General features: G+C 45.3%; 1 protein-coding gene and 1 long non-coding RNA gene across 4 annotated transcripts in view; both read right to left on the bottom strand.

The window, feature by feature from the left end:
• KCMF1 (potassium channel modulatory factor 1) overlaps positions 1-7,459 on the bottom strand; it is a 79,411-nt gene extending 71,952 nt beyond the window's left edge. For 2 of the 3 annotated variants that reach the window (XM_081596924.1, XM_081596925.1), the window contains exon 1: positions 7,104-7,459. In XM_081596924.1, coding sequence (XP_081453050.1) covers positions 7,104-7,119 — 16 coding nt within the window. In that variant the 5' untranslated portion in view covers positions 7,120-7,459. Of the gene's footprint in view, positions 1-6,627; positions 7,074-7,103 lie in introns of those variants that run through there. The other variant, XM_081596926.1, reaches the window with a different exon arrangement.
• Positions 7,460-9,087: 1,628 nt separating this feature from the next.
• Positions 9,088-14,384, bottom strand: LOC145547418 (uncharacterized). Its single transcript, XR_014083821.1, has 2 exons — positions 13,776-14,384; positions 9,088-11,931 (listed from the first exon to the last, which is right to left on the bottom strand). It is a non-coding gene; the product is annotated as an uncharacterized LOC145547418 (long non-coding RNA).
• Positions 14,385-22,276: the final 7,892 nt, after the last annotated feature.

Raw genomic sequence — 22,276 nt, 5'->3', positions numbered from 1 at the left:
TAGAAGTGATTGTGAAGCTTGAATGAAAATAATGTTTAAAAAAAAAGGAGGGGGGCGCAAATATTGCCAAAACATTAAAACACTTACATGATTTAATTACCCTGTCATAAAATATGAACTTCAAGGACTAATTCGAGCACACTGGAAAAGAGCCACAACCTATGCAACAGGAAAGAATTTAATTCCCCAACATGTGTTTCTAACCCACTGAATATTATCATCCTGCAGCAAGGGTCAACAACTCGCGGCCAGCTCTGGAGATGACTTCGAGTGGTACTTGAGTAGGTAGCCATAAATATTCTCTGAATGAAAGACTGAATGAAGCAGGAAACTCACACACAGCGCAATTAACATGCAGATCTTCACAGCCAGTTCATCTGAAACCAGAGCCAGAGAGAGAACAAAACAGCACCTTGGTGTCTAGTCCCAGGCCATTCCCCAAGGAGTCAGCTACCCTAAGTTATTTTCTTTCTATGTACACAGAGTTTACTCATTCCCTCTTACTTTTATGAAAGTTCTAAGTTCTCTTTCCTATAATTACTTTCCCTTCTAACCAGCTCCCCCATATAAAAGCAGGGATGCACTTTCGAGTCCTACCATTTTTTAAGACAAGTATTAAACATCTCTAACAGTCACCCGCAAATGTTCACTGGGCCTCCCAAAGGCCAGACACTATGCTAGGTGGTAGCATACAAAGGTGTAAGTATAACACTAAACCTATGTGGGGCAGCCAGACAAGTGAACAATTACAGCATAAAAAAGTGCCTGGAGAATGATGCACGAGTGCTATTGGAAGGACTTATCTTTGCTGGGTGGGTGGGGAGGGTGACAGAGTCCTAGGGAACAAAGGAAAAAGAAGTCAAAACCAAAAATTACAGTCTAATATACCTGCAACTGTTCTAATGGTCAACTCATCAAGCCACTCTAAAGTGGCTCTCTGAATGAAGATCCTCTGACTACAGAAAAATCTGAAGTTCATGACAGTGGCACTGACTACTGGCAAGAGAAGGAAAATATACACACGTACACATTCCAGCAGAAGAAAATGTGCAAACCTAATTAGTCATGATGTCAAGAGGCTTCACCCACTTAATGTCTGTCCCTCCAAGCTGAAGGTGACTTGACTGACCCACTCCTGTGATTGACTTCAGTTGGATTTTTCTCACAGCAGTGATGGATTTGCAAGAATCCATCCATATTTTCTCCCTGATACCTCTTGTGGCTACTGGCCAAGTCTGCTGGACTGCTGGTTGGTACCATGGCCCTGAAGAGATAAACAGACCATGTACGTGAACAGGATGGACCCACACTCTGCTTTGGTACTATTCAGAGAGACAGTTAAAAACATGGATTCACAAACATGTGGGAGGGCAGTTAGAAAAGCAGCAAGGATGGCACCCGGGAAGGTGCCTAACAAGCAATTCATCTCTTGCTAGTTTCACAGGACCCTGTTTTTACCTCCTGGTACCCAGTTCATCAGGCATGAGAGTTTTCTGTTTCTGACTTTCCGTGGGTACAGATCCTTCCCAAGCTTCGTGAAACCCTGCCTAACTTTCTTCTGCCACCACCCTCCTGGTCTCTTGTCCTCACCCTCGCCCAAACCCTCTTTTCATGCAAAACACTCACTTCCTTCCCATGGAACATAGGCAATGTGTTCCTCTGGAAACCTTCTGCCTTATCCAACATCTCCATCATCAGTAAGGACACAGATAATATATAAAAATTACATTTTAAAAAATGCTCTAATCTATATATCTCTTACAGGTTCTTTCCTCAATTTTAATGAATAACTTTAGTGGCTAAAAAGTATGTGTGTGTGTGTTAGTTGCTCACTCGTGTCCGACTCTTTGCAACCCCACGGACTGTCTATCAGTGGCTAAAAAGTATACATACCATTTTAAGGAAAAGAAAAACATCATGGCTCCTAGCACAATGCTAAAATTAATGTGAAATTAAACTTTCATCAACAAAGATTTTAATTACGAATGGCACTACTTTTAAATTTTATGAGTATGAAAAAAAAAAAAATTTTATGAGTATGAAGGGTAGGAAATGTTTCCGTATTCATGAAAGAAGCCCGACAGCAGTACTTATGAAATTAAAAACATACTATTTTTAGGATAATATATCCTAAATGATACCTTAATCTTCACTAAAAACAATTTTTGGAACCTCCACTCTAAAAAAATCCAAACCTCAGCAAATATATATGTTAGATGTTATAAAGCTGATGTTTTGAAAATTAAGTTATGACTCATAAGGACATGGATTTCTTTTTTGAAATGTTGCAAACCTGATGTGAAGGAATTTGGTCACTTCACATCAGAAGTTTCCTAATTTTCACTGTGAAAGTTTTCAATCTTTAAACAAGACTGCTGTTAATAAACTCTTAAAATTCTAAGACTAACAGAAATTCTTTTCAAATTAAGTTTCTAATATAAAACAAGAAAATTATATTGTGTTGTATTTTAACTTACACATGGACATCAACAGATGAGGAGAATGGACTTCAAAATCAACTTTATACAAAATCATGGAATCAAAGACTCCAGAAATTAAAATATTTATGTTCTATCCTTTATGGAAAGTCAAAGTAAATGTAATAAATGATTCACTGAAATTTAAAGTCAGGTAAGAATGTCATAATCTTTTTAACAGATCACTTAGTGAAGTAAGTTGTCCGACATGATAGCAAAGAACTTTTCAGTGGGAGTGAATTTACTTTGCCACAGGAAGGCAAAAGTCACCACGTTAAAAATCCCATGCTAATTGCCAATCCTGGCTTTCTAGTCCCCAAATTCTGAAAGCAAAATTATTGCAAGTCCCTCTGGGACTGTCTGCATGTTCATTTATAACATTAGATAGCACTCCTAGAGAAGAGAAATCTAACAAAAAAGTGATACAACTTCAAAAAATGGTACACCTTTCAAGAACCAGAGTAATGACCTACCTATTGTTGTACTTAAAATTCTGAAAATAAACAGTCTCAGATGCTTTTGAGAATAACATTTTAGGATCACTTGCCCATTTATTCACTATCATTGCTTACATATGGAAATCTTCAAAAACTTAGGGGAAATATAAATCAAGTAGAGATTAGTTCAAATAGGAACTCTATTTGAAAGCTCAAATGATTTTATCCAAAATGAAGAGTAGCCCACAAAAAAGCTAGGAGGCACTCAAGAAAAAGTAGTTAGAAATCACAATAGATTCCCTCTCTGAAATTGGGCAAAATTAGTAAGAAAAAAGTTGATAATTATATTGTCATCAATTTGTTTATCCCTTCCTTATGGCATGTCTCACACTGTGCTGCAGAAGCTGTGCACACATGCATCTTCCATCTTCCCCACTAGACTTAAGGTGAGGAGCTGTCTCTGCTTCATTCATCCTTGGTACCTAGCCCAGGGCCTTATACATAGAAGCAAATGTAAAAAGGGTGAATGATTTAAGGTAATAAAACATATTCCTAACTAGGTAATCAATTAGTCTCCACTTTATGCAAGAACATTTATAATTTCATTTTAGCTAACAAGCACTGAGTAATTTGATATATGTTTTTTAAAACATTTGCAAAGCTATTAAATGGATTTTAAGCTCTGAGTAACATATTTATACTCTAAATGTATCGAAGAAGAAAGCATGTAGTGAAACATTAAAAAAAAAACAAAAACTTTTACCAACGAAATAGAAAATGATGGGTTTCACCGTGTATAACATGGAACTAGATGGTGCTGGTAGGGTGAACATAAAGTGACTAGGAACTGACATTGTAAAATGTTTGTTGATGTGACAAGAGCGTTACAAAGTGAATTTTAAAAGGCCCTGGAATTCTGGCTGTGAAAGTCACGACTGGCAAGCAGGAGACAATGTAGAGTACCACCAACTCCACTCCGGCAGTGTCTGGAAAGGTGGGTGGGGAGTCTGCTTCTCCTGCCGCAGGAACAATAACTTTGATCACAATCTATATAGTGCTGCTGGAAACAGGTACACAACCAGCTCAGACCATGGACTCACTCCCCATACCCCAAAGGAAATGATGGAATACCAAGCAGAGTGGGCCCTTTCTGGACTCTCCACAATTCCAGTTCAATCAACTCTAAAACTAAAGTCTAGAGCTAAAGTAGGCAAATGATAGATAGCATGCAGGCCAAAATGGGCCAAATGTGGCCACCTCCAGTGTTGTGCAGCCCTCAAGCTAAGAATGGTTTTTACATTTTTAAATGGTAAAAAGAAAGAATCATAAAAATTATATGAAATTCAATGTCAGTCCATAAAGAAAGTTTTCATTGGAACACGGCTGTGCTCATTCATTACATGTTGTCTGCTTTTACACTACAACGGCAGAGGGGGCATAGGCTTGCCAAGCCTATGATATTTACTCCCCAGCCCTTCACAGAAGAAAAGCATGCTGACCCCTAGAACATGCCTAGAACATTTCTCTGTGCTTCCAGTTGCACCTCGTTTCTCTGAGGTAGTCCACTGCTTTGCAAGGTATAGACTAAAGCTTGACAGATGTCCACCTTGGGGTTCTGTTGTCCAAAGTTACATCATTACATACAATATAGTGCAACTCATGAGGGTGGGCCCAAGACAAAGTAACAAAGCACTGGCATACGGAACGCACTGAAATGGAAGCACAGTGCAAGCACATTATAGGCGGGCAGCACAGTTCAGATTTCTTCCCAGACTACTACAGCCAGTTCTAGGTCATACTACTGAAAGGAAAAGGGAACTACAGAGAATTTGGAGGTGGACAGATGATTAAAAGAGCTCAAAAATCCTACCACTAAAGAAATGGGATTAGTTTGGTCCAAAGAAGAAAGGATGAGAAAAGAACTACAATACCAAGGGTGTCAATCTCTACATTTGTTGATAGGTTAAATTCTAACCAATGAAAATAACTGGCAGCCCCAACGAAGATTCCACACACCATATATCTAATGAATTAAATGTGATTCTTAAGGAGACTGTCACTCCTGCCTTAGGCCATTAGCTAGACCCTTAAAAAGTAATCATTTGACAAATACTGTACTATAAATCTTCAACTGATGTATGGTAAAAATGTTCCTTTTTTAGAAACATCTGGCATGCTCTAAGTTACAGGAAAGGTGTGCTACTCCTGTGCTGAGGGGTTCAGTAATATTCAAGTAACTAAAAGGTAAATGTAAGTTTCATGACCACATGTCTTTCCACAGGACCCAACAGGGGAAAACAGGCTTAAAGTACAGAATTTGTGTTACATTCAAGAATGTTCACACTGTGGGATGTTAATTTCTCTAAAGGATTACTGAGGGTAAAGGAATTTTCCCAGGACACCATTCAATTACAAAACTCAGTCTGCAACTAGCCGGATATTTTCTTGAAGCAAGGAGAATGGGTCTCAAACACCCTTCTTCCATTGCTATGATTCTGTAACTTTAACTCTCCCAGTCCTTCTGAGTAAGAGAGCCTACAGCCATTGCTCACTTTCATTTTGTCCTGAAGGTGGTCAACGTACACACGACTTCAGTCTAAGATAAACTTTACATCCCAAATTAAAATCTGATTATCACTTTAATTACAACTTATTTTAAATTACAAGACAAGAATGTTTCCATTAAGTAAAAAAAAGTGGGGGAGGGGGAATAGGCACAGCTTCTAAATATTTCTATGAGCCTATGTACCTTATTATTTCAAACTGTCCAACACTAGTACACAGTAAGTGAAGAAAATACAGTATATTTCCTATTGGTTTTGTGATTTTAGAATACAGAATCCTTGGACACAATATATTCTTGGACTCAACCTCAAATTACATTATAATTAGTAATGCAAATCCTGAAACTTGCTCTAAACATAATTTTGATCAATCTGAGTTTTTCAATCTTGAAATTCTAAGGCCTATATTTCCCTAAGAATACCTTTGCAACGCTGTGGTGCACACACACGAATCTGACTCACTAAACTTTCTCCACTCCTACATCACCTATATAGGATTTTAACATCAAGAGTACAAAATGTCTTCAAACCACTTCTACAGTCTTGCATTAACCTTACCAGGATAAACTTTTCCGCCAAGTCTCGTAAGACTTTTTATTTAAAGACCTGTGGTAGTGAAACAAAGAAAACACAACCCCCTCCCCCTTTTCTAAACCATATGGCAGCAAATTAAAGTTAACTTCTTTTTTTATCAGCTCAACGCCTAGACCTCGGCCCTAAACATTTTTTTCTTTGTGCCCTGGGATCGGGCTAGAACAGTCTGCTGATTTGCAACTGTACCCCCATGTTTTAAAATCACAAAACAAAGTCCCAAACGCCCCCTAACCACTACCAGACCTCACCACGGTCTTTTACTAAAACCTGGTTCAGGAGACCGTGCATGCCAGGCAAGGGGCCCGCCGCCCGCCAGGAGCGAGTCCTCTTCCGACCCAGTGACCGAGCAGTGAGTTTGCTCGCCCGGCCGGGCCGGATCCGCCCCGGGAACTTGGGTTACCCGAGCCCAGGGACGCGCCGAGGCCTAGCCGCGAGGCCGGGGCGGGCTCCAGGCGACGGGGGCTTCTCGTTCCCCGGCTGCAGAGCCTTCCCGCCCGCCCCGCGGTCGCCCGCAGGCACAGGCACTCCCCGTCGTCTCCCGGCGACCGGACTCACCCGCCGGGTCCCGGGTCGGCTCCTCGGCCTCCTGCCGCCGTCCGCAGCCCCGCTCGGCGGCCGCGCCGGGCCCTTCCGGGACGGCGGGAGCTCTAGGCCGCGCCGGGGCCCCGCGGCTCCGGGGCCGGCCGGCCAGACCACGGCGTCCAGTATCAGTCCCGAGGACCGGGCTCCCGCCGGTAACGGGCCCCGCCGCCTCCCCTCCCCCTCCCCCGCCCCATGACAGTGCAAACCCTCCGGCCGGCCCGGCCGCCCCGCCTCCGGCACCAGGCCCAGCTCAGGGCCGCAGCCGTGGCGGCGGCGGCGCCGCGGCTCTCCGCCCTCGCTCGCTTGCTCGCTCTCGGACCCGGCGCCTCGGGCCCGCCTCGGGCCCGGCCGAAGTCTCCGCCGCTTCCCGGCCGCCCTCCGCGGCGCCCGGCCCGGGCGGGGTAGGCCGAGGCCCGGGCGGTGGGGGTGGGGGCGGGGGCTCGTCTCACCTTCATGTCGGGACATCCTAGTTCAGACGGTGGCGGCGCGGCCCCTCCCGGGCTCCGGCTGCAGTGTCCCCTGTGGGGTCCCGGCGCTGCCCGCGCCGGCCGGCCGACTCCCACTCGACTCCCGGGCTCGGCCGCGGGGGCGGGGTGGGCAGGGGAGCGCTCCCGCGGCGGCGGCGGCGGCGGCGGCGGAGAGGCGGCGCGGGGCGGGAATGGGGCCGGGCCTGGCCGGGGCTGAGCTCCTCCAGGAGGCGGGTCCGACGCCGCGGCTCCGCCGGCGCCCGCCGTGACTCGGTCACTCTCGGGCCCGCCGGCTCCCGGCTGCGGCGCCGCTCTCCGCAAACCCCGCTCCTCCCCTCCCCCGGCCCACCCCCCGCCCCTCTTCCCCGGCTCCCGGCCGCCGCCTCCTCCTCCTCCTCCTCTTCCTCCTCCTCCGCCTCCTTCCGCCGCCCGCACGCCGGCCCCGCCTCTCGCTGCCCGCGCCGGGCCCAGCTGTCCGGAGCCCCGCGGCCGGAGGGCGCGGCGGGGGCGCCGCGGTGGCGGCGGCAGCCGCGGCGGCGACTTGGGGCGCGGCGTTTGGCCGCGCTCGCCAGCAGGCCGCGGTCGGGCGCCCGAGCCCGGCCTCGGCCTGGCCACCGCCGCGCCGCCGCGCCTCGCGTAGGGAGGAAGAGGAAACGCCCGGGCGCCGGCGCTCGCCGGTACGGCCGGCCCGCGTGGCCCTCAGCCCCGCCTGGGGCCTACCCGGAACCGAGCCCTAGGCGCTCCGCCGTTGGGCCGGGCCGACCGCGACGGCAGGTGCTTCCCGGCAGCGAGCTGGGACCGCGGGAGGCTCCCGCCCTCTTGCGCTTGGCTGCCGGGCCGACCGCGGGAAGCGCCCTGCTGCCCTCAGCCCCGACGGGAGGCTGCGCACCGGCCGGGGACACGTGTTTGTGTTTAAGCCAGCGGCCCGGCAGGAAAGGCGGCTGGCCTCCGGGCGTAGTCCCGCGTTGCCTAGCCCGGTGACCGGCGGTCGGGAGGGCGTGGGCCCGGGAGGCCAGCCGGGAGGCGGCTGGGCTTGGCTGCTGTGCCCCACGGCCGGCTGGCTCCTTGGGAACCATCCCGGGGGAAGACTCCGCTCCCGCCTGCCCAGGTGTCCGGCGGCCCCCGCGCAAAGTTTGTTCCAGCATCTTGGCTCAGCCTGAATGCTCCGCTCTGAAAACTACTGGGGTGTGTGTGTCTGTGTGTGTGATTCTTTTTTTTTTTTCTCCAGTTCCTGAACTACTTTTCCGTTTTTAATCTATCTTTTATATTTTTACCATCATCCTTGTTAACTTTGTTTTCAGGCATTATTCATCAAATATTTATGCATCCCCTTACCACGTGTCTGTTGGCAGCGTGGTTTGGTGGAAAGAAGCCGCATTTTGGAATCAAGACAGATCTGCCATGGATTCTGGATCTGATATCCTCTGCATAACCTTGGACAAGCTCATTGACCTTGCTGAGTCCCCGTTTCCTTGTCTTTTGTTTGGTTTTTGACTGTTATTTACCCTTTTATATTTGAAATTCCTTTTGTGTGTGTGTGCAAAAACCAGAACTATGTCCTTTGGCTAAGTCTACCTAAATTGGATTCTAAAGTACTTCTTGCTTTGGGATTATTCTTATTGCTTTCCAACATTACTAGCTGTGTTATCTGGAGAAAATGAGAGCCTTCTTGTGCCTTTCCTATCTTTAAAATGGGCGTTAAAAAAAAATGGGCGTGATTACAGATGATAATAATAATAATAACAGCAAGTAGTTGGTGAATTAAGAGCTGAAGTGTATATAAACTAGCAGGGGACACAGTAAAAGCAGTTTGTTACAGTATTTCTTAAATCTGATTTAAGAGGCGGCTTGATTTCAAAGATATAAAATGCCTGTCTTAAAGTCAAGGAAATAAATATTAGGTCACTCAGCTCTACCCAAGGGCTTGTGTGTGTTTGGTGGTAATTAATGATCAGCCAAACTAAGGTTTAAACAAACAGGGCTTTAAATGAGGACTTTGTCACCAGAAATATTTCCAATGCATGTATGGAGCTTTTGCCGAAGTCCAGTTCCACACAGCTTGAAGAGGTTCATCAAGGCCCTAATGGGGTTTGGTGGGATAGAAAGAATAGGGCTTCCAGGGACTTCCCTGGTGGTCCAGTGGTTAAGACTCCGTGCTTCCAAGCCAGGGGACTATGGTTCCATCTCTGGTTGGGGAACTAATTTCCAACATGCCCTGTGTCGTGGCAAAAAAAAATAGGGCTTCCATCAAGGATAACTAAGATCAACTGATGATTGTCTCGTGCCAGTGACTTTCTACGCATTTTAGGGTATTGTGTGTGTGTGATCCAGGGTACCAAACTCTTAGTACCCTTGGGCTATAAAAGAAAAGACAGCAACACCCTATAGTCCTGTCATAAGTAAATGATGTCTGTAAATATATTAAGTGATAGAGATTAAGGCATTATCGATAATATAGTCAGACAAAATGCTGGAGCAGGTAGGAGAGCTGACAGAAATACAACTGATGAACTCCAGGAAGGAGTAAGAGTGTTTCGGTTTGGGAAATTGTTAGCTAATCCTATTAAGGAATGCATACAGATGACTGTCTAAACCTGAAAGGGATATCAGATGTTTGACAGTTATTGTTTTCAATCAGACAAGAGTAAGAAAATGAAGAATTGATTAAAATACAGTTTTTTCTCTTTGTTAAGAGTAAGCAGGAATATTATGATTATTCAGGGTTTTCATGACTGGACGAAACATATCCTCAGTTCAACTAGAGTCAGCCCTTCAATTAAAACAACCTGCTTGCTCTCCTGCCACATAGGAGACTCCATTTGCCAAAGGATTAATGTAGACGTTCATACCAAGTTGTTCATCAAATGATGTTTGTTCTTCACAAGTGTCTCCTCCAGTCCTTTCCCTGCACTTCCTTGAGTTCTCCTTCCATGTCTAAATCCATATTAGGGGCTTCCCAGGAGGCACTAGTGGTAAAGAACCCACCTCTCACCTCTCGCAGCGAGTCGGACAAGACTAAAGCGACTTAGCACATCCGCACATGTTCCTTCAAAGTGAAAGTGTTACTCTCTCAGTTGTGTCCGACTCTACAACCCCATGGACTAGCCCACCAGGCTCCTCTGTCCATAGAATTCTCCAGACAAGAATACTGGAGTGAGGAACCATTCACTTCTCGAGGGGATCTTCCTGATCCAGCAGTCAAACCTGGGTCTCTTGCATTGCAGGTAGATTCTTCATCTGAACTACCAGGGAAGCAATGTGCATACATCAAAACATTCATGACAGGCATGTTCAAAAATTATAGTAATCTCACAAGTCGGGGTGGTCACCCAAATTTCCCTTTATAATAAGAAAAATGGTGAAATTATTTCTTGAATTTAACTAAGTTACAGGCACTGTGCCAGATAAGCACACGTGTATCACCTCCTGCTGTTAGTCGCTCAGTCATGTCTGACTCAGCGACCCTGTGGACCGAAGCCCTCCAGGTTCCTTTCTCCATGGGATTTCCCAGGGAAGAATACTGGAGTGAGTAGCCATTCCCTTCTCCAGGGGATCTTCCTGACCCAGGGATTGAACCTAGGTCTTTTGCATTGCAGGTAGATTCTTAACTATCTGAGCCACCAGGGAAGCCTAATTATGTTCCTTAAAGCAAGCTGCTAAATCGCTTCAGTCGTGTCCTACTCTGTGCGACCCCATAGATGGCAGCCCACCAGGCTCTCCTGTCCCTGGGATTCTCCAGGCAAGAACACTGGAGTCGGTTGCCATTTCCTTCTCCAATGTATGAAAGTGAAAAGGGAAAGTGAAGTCACTCAGTCGTTTCCGACTCTTAGTGACCCCATGGTCTGCAGCCTACCAGGCTCCTCCGTCCGTGGGATTTTCCAGGCAAGAGTACTGGAGTGGGGTGCCATTGCCTTCTCCTAAAGCAAGCTAATGCGCTTAACTTTGGTGAAACCAGAATAAGGTCTGTAGTTAATTGCACTAATGTCAGTTTCCTGGTTAGATATGTTCTGTAGTTTTGTAAGATGTTACCATTGGATGGAGCTGGGGTAAGGGTATATGGGCTCTCTCTGCAACTTCTTGTGAGTGTATAGTTAAATTTATAAAGTAAAAACTTAGGGAATATCCTGGTTGCCTAGTGGTTAGGATTTCACTGCCATGGCCCAGGTTCAGTCCCTGGTCAGAGAACTGAGATCCTGCAAGCTATGTGATATGGCCCAAAACAAAAACAAACTAAAAACAGAAATCAGATTAATAGTTACCTGCAGCTGAGAAGGTGAGGGTTGGGCATTGGCTACATAGAACTTATTGAGGTGATGGGCATATTGTCTTGGTTTTATTAGTGTTTTCTGTATACCTTTGTCACAACTTACAGGTCTATAAACAAAAGATCATTGCATTCTACTTCTGTGTAAATTGTACCTAACTAAACCTGTGCTTTGTTGTACTGTTTTGCTTCCTGCCTCTGGTCCTGTGCACGTGCTGTTCCCTCTGCTTAAACGGAGCACAAGAAATTCAAGCCCAAATTCAAATTGCCTATAGTCTCTTAAGCCTTCCCTTGCCTCTCAGTCCCATCAGTAAGTTCCTCCCCATGCTCACTTATGCTGTGCATAATTTTTAGTTTTCATCTGTTTCTTAGCTAATCTCCTCCAAAACAGGCAATCACACAATTTCTTTCTGTCTCTGGGATCCAGTAGTGTTGAATGGGTGAATGAATGAATGGTTTAAAGCAAGAAGAAAGGAACTTACCTGGTGGTCCAGTGGTTAAGGATCCGAAAGATTACACAAGCCGCAGGGCAGCTAATCCCACTAGCTGCAACAAAGACCCAGCACAGACAAAATTTAAAAAATGAAGTTGGATAAAAGCTTAAAGTAACTGTTCTCAAAGTGTGGTCCAGGGTCTTCAAGACCCTTTCAAAGGGTCCTTGAGTTGCTTGGGTTTTCTTATATGTTAATACTTGAAACAGCACAGCTCAATAGAAGGCAGAAGCAGCTAAGAGAATCCAGGTGTCTTCAATTAAGCCAGCCATTAAAGATATTGCTTGCAAAGATGTAAAATACTTTTTACTTTGAAAAATTATTTTTTCTTAAAAATACTAGGAAATGGGTTATCAAATTTTTACTCAGTTTTAATTTTCATTAAAATGCAGTAAATATAATACGTTTGGCTTTTTTTTAAGTTATTTGGAGTCTTCAATAATTTTTAAGAGCATAAAGGGATTCTGAGTCCAAAAAGTTTGAGAGTCTGTGCCTTAGAGACTTACAACCCCTTCGTTGTTCAAGTAGGAAATGATAATGATGTTGACATTCAAGTAGTGCTCTGGTACACATGGCAGGCCTTGTGATAAGCACTTTGCTTGTCAGTGCTATTGTATCTCCATTTTACTCCTAAGACCAGTGAGGCACAGAGAAGTTAATTGACTTGGCCACGTACCTAGTCAGGATTTGAACCCCCATGTGTTTCAGAGGTCCTGCTGCCAACAGTTTTCTGCCGCCTTCCCAGAGGCCTAGAAAGGGGCGGAAAGGCTGGTGCTATCTGGTACGTCCCTGCTTTGTGCTCTCCACTGACCTCACAGTCACTAGGCAAGAGTCAGAGAGGCCTCCAACTTTTCATTTCCAGTTTTCATTTCAGACTCTGCCACCCTGAGTATTTTCAAGCACAGCCTTGCAATGCCTTGGTTTCTAACAATCTAACCACGTGCACCTGCGCTTCAGCCACCCATTCCTCTCTCTGGACCACACCCAGACTCTAGTATACAACTTCCTGTTTTACTGTGACTGCCTACTTTTCTGGTTTTCTTAAGTGTGAAAGTGAAGTCACTCAGTCGTGTCCGACTCTTTGCAACCCCATGGACTGTAGCCCACCAGGCTCCTCCGTCCATGGAATTTTCCAGGCAAGAGTACTGGAGTGGGTTGCCATTTCCTTCTCACCGGGTTTTCTTATCCTGGAATTAAAGCTATTCTTTTACTTTTTCAGGCCCTCAATCTTTTGATATTTCCACTTGACTTTTTTTTCCTTTTAACCCCATTCTCTTCTTTTTTTTTTCAAAAGATTTGTTTATTTTTTGGCTGCGGTAAGTCTTTGTTGCTGTGCAAATGCTTTCTCTAGTTGAGGTAAGCGGGGCTACTCTAGTTGTGGTCCCTGGGTTTATTGTGGTGGGTTCTCTTGTTGCAGAGTACAGGCACTAGAAATGTTGGCTCAATAGTTGTGTTGCACAGGCTTAGTTGAGCCACGGCATGTGGAATTTTCCTGGACCAGGGATTGAACCCGTTCCTTGCATTGCAAGGCAGATTCTTAACCACTGAACCACCAGGGAAACTCCCCATTCTCTTCTTGACCAGTGCATTCCCTGTTGTCAACTAAAACTCTTCTCATTCATGACCTTCAACTCTTTAGACGGTAAACTCCCAATCCTGAATCAATTGCACAATGATTCTGCACACCATCACCACCTATGTTTGATTGGCATTCAGAATACAATGTAAAATATGCTGGAAAGATATGGAGTTGGAGCCAGGGGTTGCGCAATGGAGGGGGGAATCTGTTAGAAAAATCTAGTGGATTCAGCTGCAGTTTGACCTCAGTACCTTTGAGCACTTCTTATCTGTCATTCTCAGATTTGTTTAGACCTTTACCAGCTGGTGTCAGCTACTTACCTATCCATAACCCCAGTAGATAACCTCACCCAATTCACAGGGGGAGTGCAGTTCACAAAATAAGAACTTCTTCCCCTTCCCACAGTGAACCCCCAAAGGAATCTGTACATATCTATCCTATTGCTTCATGCTCTCACTCCCATCCCAGAAGAACTGAGAGGTCCTTTTTCCAGTTCAATCCCACCTCTGCTTAGGATCCCACTTCACCACATCTCAGATCAGACTCCTTCAGCCACTTCCTTGACATATATACTTTCAAGTACTCAGCCTCGGTTAGTCTACTTCCCTTGGCTGAGAAACACCCCAACCCAACACTCCCTCTGGTTACCACCTGATTGTTTCTTTCTCTTCGTAGCTAAGCTTCTTAAAATAACTATAGCTCCTCTTCCTCAGCTTTATAACCTGATTCATCTGATTGCTTGGCTTCTGATGCTGCAGCCCAATCTCATTTCCTATGACACTATTCTCATCTTCCCTCCCATGTCTCTGCTCTTCCTGGATCCCTTGTTGGATTAAGCAGAGTCGTCATCAACCTAGTCAGTCACCCAAGATGAAATCCAACCATCATCTAGACTTCCCTTTATCTCCCATGGCCAATCAGTCACCAGTGGATTCTACCCATTAAACGTTGGTCATATTCATCCCTTTTCATTCCCATGGCAACCAAACCATTCCAGGCTGCTACCTTCCCTCCTTGAGCCTCAGAGTGAATCTTATCTCCTGATCACAAATGCATACTCCTGTCTCTCCTTTGTGCCACTTTGTGTGTGTGTGTGTGTTAGTCGCTCAGTCCAACTCTTTGCGACCCCATGGACTGTAGCCCAGGGGCTCCTCTGTCCATGGAATTCTTCTGGCGAGAATACTGGAGTGGGTTGCCATTTCCTTCTCCAAGAGGATCTTCCCAACCCAGGGATCGAACCTGGGTATCCTGCACTGTAAGCAGATTCTTTACCATCTGCACTTCTAGATACTATTTTTTCCTTTTTTGACTAAATTTCTAAAACTACAAAAGTAATACATACACATTGGAGAAATTCTGGCCAATACAGAAAAGTGTAAAGAGAAAAAAATAAAGATCACTTAGAAACTTACCAGCCAGAGGTAAATACCATTATATTGTTTAGATGCTTAGTCATGTCCAACTTTTTTGCAACCCCATGGACCGGGCTTCTCTGTACATGGGATTTCCCAGGCAAGAATAATGGAGTGGGTTGCCATTTCTTCCTCCAGGGGATCTTTCCTACCCGGGGATTGAACCCTGGTCTGCATTGGCAGGTGGATTCTTGAACACTGAGTCACTAGGGAAGTCTAAACATTGTTATATACATATATATATTTTTGGCCACATGTCATATGAGAATCTTAGTTCTCCAACCAGGGTTAGAGTCCACACTCCCTGCGTTGGAAACATGGAGTCTTAACCTTGGACCACCAGGGAAGTCCTGATGTTGTTATATTATGATATATTTTCTTACTAGAGCTATAGTTCAGGGTCACAGATGGATCATATATTACTGCTTATTGTTGCTGTGGTCACTAAGGCATGGGTCTGACTCTTTGAGACTCCCATGGACTGTAGCCCGCCAGGTTCCTCTGTCCATGGGATTTCCCAGGCAAGTATACTGGAGTAGGTTGCCATTTCCTCCTCCAGGGAATCTTCCCAACCCAGGGATTGAACCCTGCATTGGCAGGTGGATTCTTCACTGCTGAGCTACTGGGGAAGACATTCCACAGCTTCAGTTCAGTTCAGTCACTCAGTCGTGTCCGACTCTTTGCAACCCCATGGACTGCAGCACGCCAGACTTCCCTGTCCATCGCCAACTCCTGGAGTTTACTCAAACTCATGTCCATTGAGTCGGTGATGCCATCCAACATATCATCCTCTGTTGTGCCCTTCTCCTCCTGCCTTCAATCCTTCCCAGCATCAGGGTCTTTTCCATTGAGTCAGTTCTTCTCATCAGGTGGCGAAAGTACTGGAGTTTCAGCTTCAGCATCAATCCTTCCCATGAATATTCAGGACTGATTTCCTTTAGGATTGACTGGTTGCATCCCCTTGTAGTCCAAGGGATTCTCAAGAGTCTTCTCCAATACCACAGTTCAAAAGCATCAATTCTTCCGTGCTCAGCTTTCTTTATAGTCCAACTCTCACATCCATACATGACTACTGGAAAAACCATAGCTTTGACTAGATGGACCTTTGTTGACAAAGTAAGGTCTCTGCTTTTTAATATGCTGTCTAAGTTGGTCATAACTTTTCTTCCAAGGAGCAAGCGTCTTTTAATTTCATTCCACAGCTTAGAGCCCTTCAAATGGTTTACCTTCAATGCTCTCATCTCTTAAAATCACTCAAATTCCTACCAAGGTATAAGTCCTGACAGGGTCTGCCTCCACTATATAATTCGTGTTAGACAGATTGAAAGCATACCACAAGTATATTTCTAGCTGCTTTGAGTTTGGATAAACCATAATTTATTTAGGTTGTCCTCAATCTGTCTGTAGAGTAGTTTCCTTTTTTTTCCTGTCCCTGGAACGTCTGTACCTCATTCTTCTCGGAACAGCATTAACCTAAAGTCATCTCCTTAGGGAATCCTTTCCTGACCACTTTATCTGATATAAGGTCCTCCTCCCACCACAGGTTTTTTTTTTTTTAAGTCTTGTTTATTTTATTAATAGAAATTCACATAAATTATTACAACCATTCCAAAACAGGATTTCAAAGAGCTGTAGAGTTTTGCCCAGTCTTTGGTACAGCAATCCCACTTGGACCCACTTGGTCTCTTTAAATCATGATTGATACATGCAAAGATTTTAGATACAAGGACGTTTATCACAATGTTCTTTTTAATATTTAAGGTTGAAGACAACCTAAATAAATTATGGTTTATCCAAACTCAAAGCAGGTAGAAATATGTTTGTGGTATGTTTTCAATAAGAAAATCAGACTTCAAACATACACTGATCCTCTTCTAAATGATGTATATATAGCACGATGTCATTTTTGTTTTCTAGTAAAGCAAATACATAAAGACTGGATGGATAATATAAATGATTTATGTTATTTGTTCAATTTATACATCTTTATTGGGATTCTTCTGTGTCTACTGAGGATACAAGGATGAAAAAGAAAATCATGTCCTTATTCTCAAGGCCTTTACATTCTAGTGAAAAAATTGAATTGTCATTGTGGTAAGTGTTCAGAGTGTCTTGAGAGCTTATGATGTGGTTAAGAAGGGCCTTTTTCCCTGAGTTTTGAAATTTTCTAAAGTGAACATGTACTGGTTTTGGAATCAGAAGGGCCCGTTTGCCTCCTGCCCTTTTGTTTGTTTCTTTTTTTTTTTTCTTGTATGTTTAAGGAAGCTTCTCACTGAAATGAATGGGAGGGACTTCCCTGGTGGTCCAGTGGCTAAGACTGCACTTCCAATGCAGGGAGCCTTGGTTCGATCCTTGGTCAGGGAACTAGATCCCACAAGCCACAACTAAGATTTACATGCTGCAACTAAGACCTAGCACAGTCAAATAAATAAAATATTTAAAATGAAAGAAATGGGAACTAAAAGGTGGTAAATGGAGGGGTCCGGAGTGAAAGGGGCGGTTCTTATGGTCTGGAGGATGGGGGAGACTCCAGTGTGTTTAGAGGCTTAGGGGATAGGATGTATGTGTGTTGAGTGTGTGTTCCTGTCTGTGCCTAAGTGGGAGAGAGGAGGAGCCCAAGTGAAGAACTAAAATCAGTTTAGGTAGAGCTATGTCTCTTGGGCTTCATTTTCTCAAAATCAAAGGTAAAAGTAACATCACACCATTTTGTGCCTCTGTGCCGAGTAAGTTTCTATATCTTCCCTTAAAAATCAGCCAAAGAGGAAGTTCCCTGATGGCCTACTGATTAGGATTCTGCGATTTCACTACCGAGGCCCCCAGTTCAATTCCTGGTGGAGGAACAGAGATCTCACAAGCTGCATGCTGCTGTGCAGCCGAAAACAACAAAACAACAGTAGACCCCTGCCCTTGTGAACTATTTCCTGTCCCCTTCCTTCAGGCGTGCTAGGGCCACTTTCAGTAAAATCACCTTCATGCAGGGGTGGGGGTGGGGATGAACACTTGCTCAGACCTACTGGATCAGAATTTCTGAGTGGTAGGGACCAAGGATCTGCATTTGAAAGAACACCCATGAGGATCCTGGCCATCATGCACAGTTGGAGACTAGCCCCACAAAGTGCTCCCAATTCATTTTGTAATTCTCCATGATTACAATGAAACTATTCCCTTTTACTAGCTTGCCACCCTTGGGAGGGAGTGAGCACAGCCCTGCACTTGGCCACCACTGAGGGTTTGGGGTGCTAATTTGTGAAATGACTGATATGTCCAAAACGAGCCCAGGTGTCCTGATCCCCAGGTCCACACTTGCCCCTCTCACATCATAGTTTATCCCCACAGGCCGCTGAATTCTTCATGAGAACCTTTCCTGCTTCAACTTTGCCAAAAAATCATATGCTAACTAAAAACCTCACAAACCCACCTAGGAAGATCTTGGGAAGAATGGGACTTAAAGAGAATGAGTAGCTGCAAGGAAAGTCGGAAAATGTGACCCTTTGAAAGCGAAGTGAGTGCAATCCACACCAAATGGATGAGTCAGCCCCTGCCGCTGGCCGGGCCTCTCAAGAGTGTCACCTGTCTCCCCCCACACCCATCAAGGAGTTAAAACAAGCTCTGGAAAAGAGCCTTGGAATGTAACAGTTAATAAGGTGAGTGCTCCGCAGGCAATGAGTCATAACAAAAGGCTTGCGGAATCCAGAAGAAGGGTGACCACAAGGTTAGAAATTATAGTATGTCTCCCACACTGTCCAAGGACAAAGATGCTCTGATTGGTCAGAGCTGTTCATTTAGAGAGAATTGTTCAAAGGACAGCCAATTCATCTTAGGAGAAATGGCTGTATATCCTGATAACAGCTCATCCACTTTCTTTTATATAAGTCTTTATGGAGCACTTCCCATGGGTCAGGGGCTCTACCAGCTGCTGGAGAGGTAACAGTGGGCAACACAAGCATAGTACCTGCCCTTGAAGAGTCTCAGCATCATTTTCACTCACTCAGTTCCCAGCCTGTAATTAGGAACCCTTTGTGGACTGGCCTGGTAAGGGGAGAGGACTCTGAGCAAATGGCCAGAGCCAATTATTTTGCAATTAGGCCTTTTGTTCTCACATTAATAACATTCTAGTTTTGAGCCACTTATGACTCAGATGAGGGACAGGGAGGCCTGGCGTGCTCAAGTCCACGGGGTCACAAGAGTCGGACATGACTAGGAGACTGAACAACAACAATGACTCAGATGAGTGTAAAACAGCCAATTCTTCAGAGTTTGATTTCCTCTGGACCTGTGGATGAGCTGGACAAATATCCCTGGCCTGGTAAGCCCTGTGGTGGCCAGAAGCCTGGCTTTAGTAGCTCTCAGTTCCCGCACAGTCTCAGCTCCACCCCCAGCACCGATAGGATTGTCTGTATACTTTCCTGCCTCAGTGGCCCACTGAGAGGTTGTTGGGAGGATTTTTTAATTCCTGAGTGTCTTAAATTCCAAAACAATGAACCATCAGAAACCACTGCTTGCTGCCTACCCCACCCCCCAGCGCCCCCGGGTTGATTTAAAAGGCAAAGGGAGCAGGACCAGCTATTTGCTGTTGTTGTTCAGTTGCTAAGTCGTGTCTGATTCTTTGCGACCGACCGCATGGACTGTGTACCCTGCCAGGCTCCTCTGTCCATGGGGTTCTCCAGGCAAGAATACTGGAATGGGCTGCCATTTCCTCCTCCAGGGGGATCTTCCTGGATCAGGGACTGAACCTGTGTCTCCTGCACTGGCAGGCAGATTCTTTACCACTGAGTCACTAGGGAAGCCCCGAGCCAGCTGGTATTAAGTGAAGAATGAATGTAATAGGAATGACTTTGAACTGGCCACACCTATGACATTGAGGGCAGCCTCCAGGTTTTTAGTTGCCTTGAGAGAAATCCTGAGAGCCCAAACTAGGATCCTTGGCTGCTGCTAAAAACAGTGTTTTATAGACCTGTCTCTGAGAAACATTCACTCAAAGGCAGATCCAGATTTTGGAGCCTGAGGCCTACCTGTTTCTGAGGGGTGACTCTTAGGAAAGAAATACAAAATTACACACAGGGTCTTAGGGAGCCAGGAACCCTAAAGCATAAGGTTCGATAGTTTCATGGTAAACCACCTACACGTTCATGCTAGAATATAAAAATATTGGGTGTTTCTGATCCCAAAGAATTGGAGGACTCTCGGGATGCTTAGAGGAAAGAAGAAGCCTGGGATGAAAGTGACTTAGATATTTTACCTCCTTGATCTTATTGATAAATCACACTTCCCTTTCTTCACACTCACATCTAGTTATAGATTCAAATGCTAGGCTCTTTGATACTCAAGGACAGAAATCACATCCCATTCATCATCGAATCCCTCGTATTTCACAAATTTTTTGTTGTTGTTTTTCAGTCACTAAGCTGTGTCCAACTCTTTGCGACCCCATGGGCTGCAGCCCGCCAGGCTTCTCTGTCCTCCACTATTTCCTGGAGTTTGCTCAAATTCACGTCCATTGAATCGGTGATGCTATCCAACCATCTCATCCTATGTCGTCCCCTTCTCCTTCTGCCCTCAATCTTTCCCAGCATCAGTGTCTTTCCCAATGCATTGGCTCTTGGCATCAGGTGGCCAAAGTATTAGAGTTTCAGCTTCAGCATCAGTCCTTCCAATGAATATTCAGGACTGATTTCCTTTAGGATTGACTGGTTTGATCTCCTTGCAGTCCAGGGAACTCTCACAAACAGAATAAAGCAAAATATCTATTGAAGGGATGAATGGATGAATGAATGACTGAGTGAATGAAGTCTCTCAGGCACAAAGAAATGACAAGTCCTGTTTATCCCCTACCCTTTCTTTCTTGTCTGCCTCTAGGTGGCATGGGATGAGAACCTGGGCTCTAGAGTTGAACCTGACCTTGGATCCTGATTTTGCCATATACCAGCCTCGGGCATCTCTCAGCCTCAGTTTCCTTTTCCATTTTATAATGGAGCCAATAATCCCTCTCTGCAAGGTTGGGAGAATCAGCAATAATATTTGAGAACTGCCTGCTACATGGTAGATCTCAATGCTAGCTGTTCTCTTATTACTTTAGGTCAAGCCTAGGCAAACAGTGGCCCACAGGCCAAATATGGCCCCTACCTTTTTTTTTGGCTTCCCTGGTGGCTCAGCTGGTAAAGAATCGGCCTGCAATGCAGGAGACCTGGGTTCAATCCCTGGGTTGGGAGGATCCCCTGGAGAAGGGAAAGGCTACCCACTCCAGTATTCTGGCCTGGAGAATTCCATGGACTATATAGTTACAGGGTCACAAAGAGTCGGACATGACTGAGTGACTTTCACTTCACTTCCTTTTTTGTAAATAAAGATTTATTGAAATATGGCTGTGCGTGTGTGTGTGTGTGTGTGCACGTGCGCGTACCCGCTTAGTCGTGTCCAACGCTTTGAGGCCCCATTGGATTGTAGCCCACCAACTCCTCTGTCCATGGGACATTCCAGGCAAGAATACTGGAGTGGGTTGCCATTTCCTCCTCCAGGGGACCTTTCCAGCCCGGGGATCAAACATGCCTCTCTTCTGTTTCCTGCATTGGCAGCTGGATCCTTTACCACTAGCGCCGCCTAGGAAACCCATGGCCATGTGTATTTGTTACATATTGTCTCTGGTGGTTTTTGTGCTACCACGGAAGAGCTGAATAGTGCTGACAGAGGCTGCATGGTAAACAAAGCTTAAAATGTTGTCAATCTCTAATCTAGGCCTTCATCACTTTACTCACAACTTTGCTGTGCTAAATCACTTCAGTCATGTCTGACTCTACGATCCTATGGAGTATAGCCCTCCAGTCTCTTCTGTCCATGGGATTTCTCAGGCAAGAATACTGGAGTGGGTAGCCATTTCCTGCTCCAGGGGATCTTCCAAACCCACAGATCAAACCCGTGTCTCCTGCATTGCAGGTGGATTCTTTACTTTCAACTGGCAGTTACCTCCTAACTGGTCTTTGCTCTTCCTCCCACTCTGTTCTCTTTCTATTCTGCAACTAGTTGTTTTCCTAATATATATAATCCTACTAAGGTTTTACTCAATGATACCTGTGTTGGAGCCTCATTTTCTGCAACTTCTTAGTGTATTTTTAAAATTTGTTGCCATCTGGCCGCTATGTTTCCCTGCAACCTCTCTCTCCCTACTCCCTTTCCTCTCTGTACAACAGCCACATCACACCTCAGTGGCTTGTGTAGCTCTGTGATTCTACACCCCACCCACCTCCAAAATGTCCCTTTCTCTGTTTTCTGCTGCTCCTTGGCTTCATCTTTCCAAGCATCTCTGTGAAACCTGTCCTGATGTCCTTTCTCTGTACTCTTAGATCAATCAGGATAAGGTCAGTTACACTGCAGTAACAAACCCCCAAATCTCAGTGACTGAAACCTACAAAAAC

This window comes from Giraffa tippelskirchi, chromosome 4, assembly GCF_054371585.1.
Source record: "Giraffa tippelskirchi isolate mGirTip1 chromosome 4, T2T-mGirTip1v1.2.pri, whole genome shotgun sequence".
Lineage (NCBI taxonomy): Eukaryota > Metazoa > Chordata > Mammalia > Artiodactyla > Giraffidae > Giraffa > Giraffa tippelskirchi.
The sequence above is the reverse complement of the archived record's forward strand: the minus strand, read 5'-3'. Positions and strand labels throughout refer to the sequence as shown.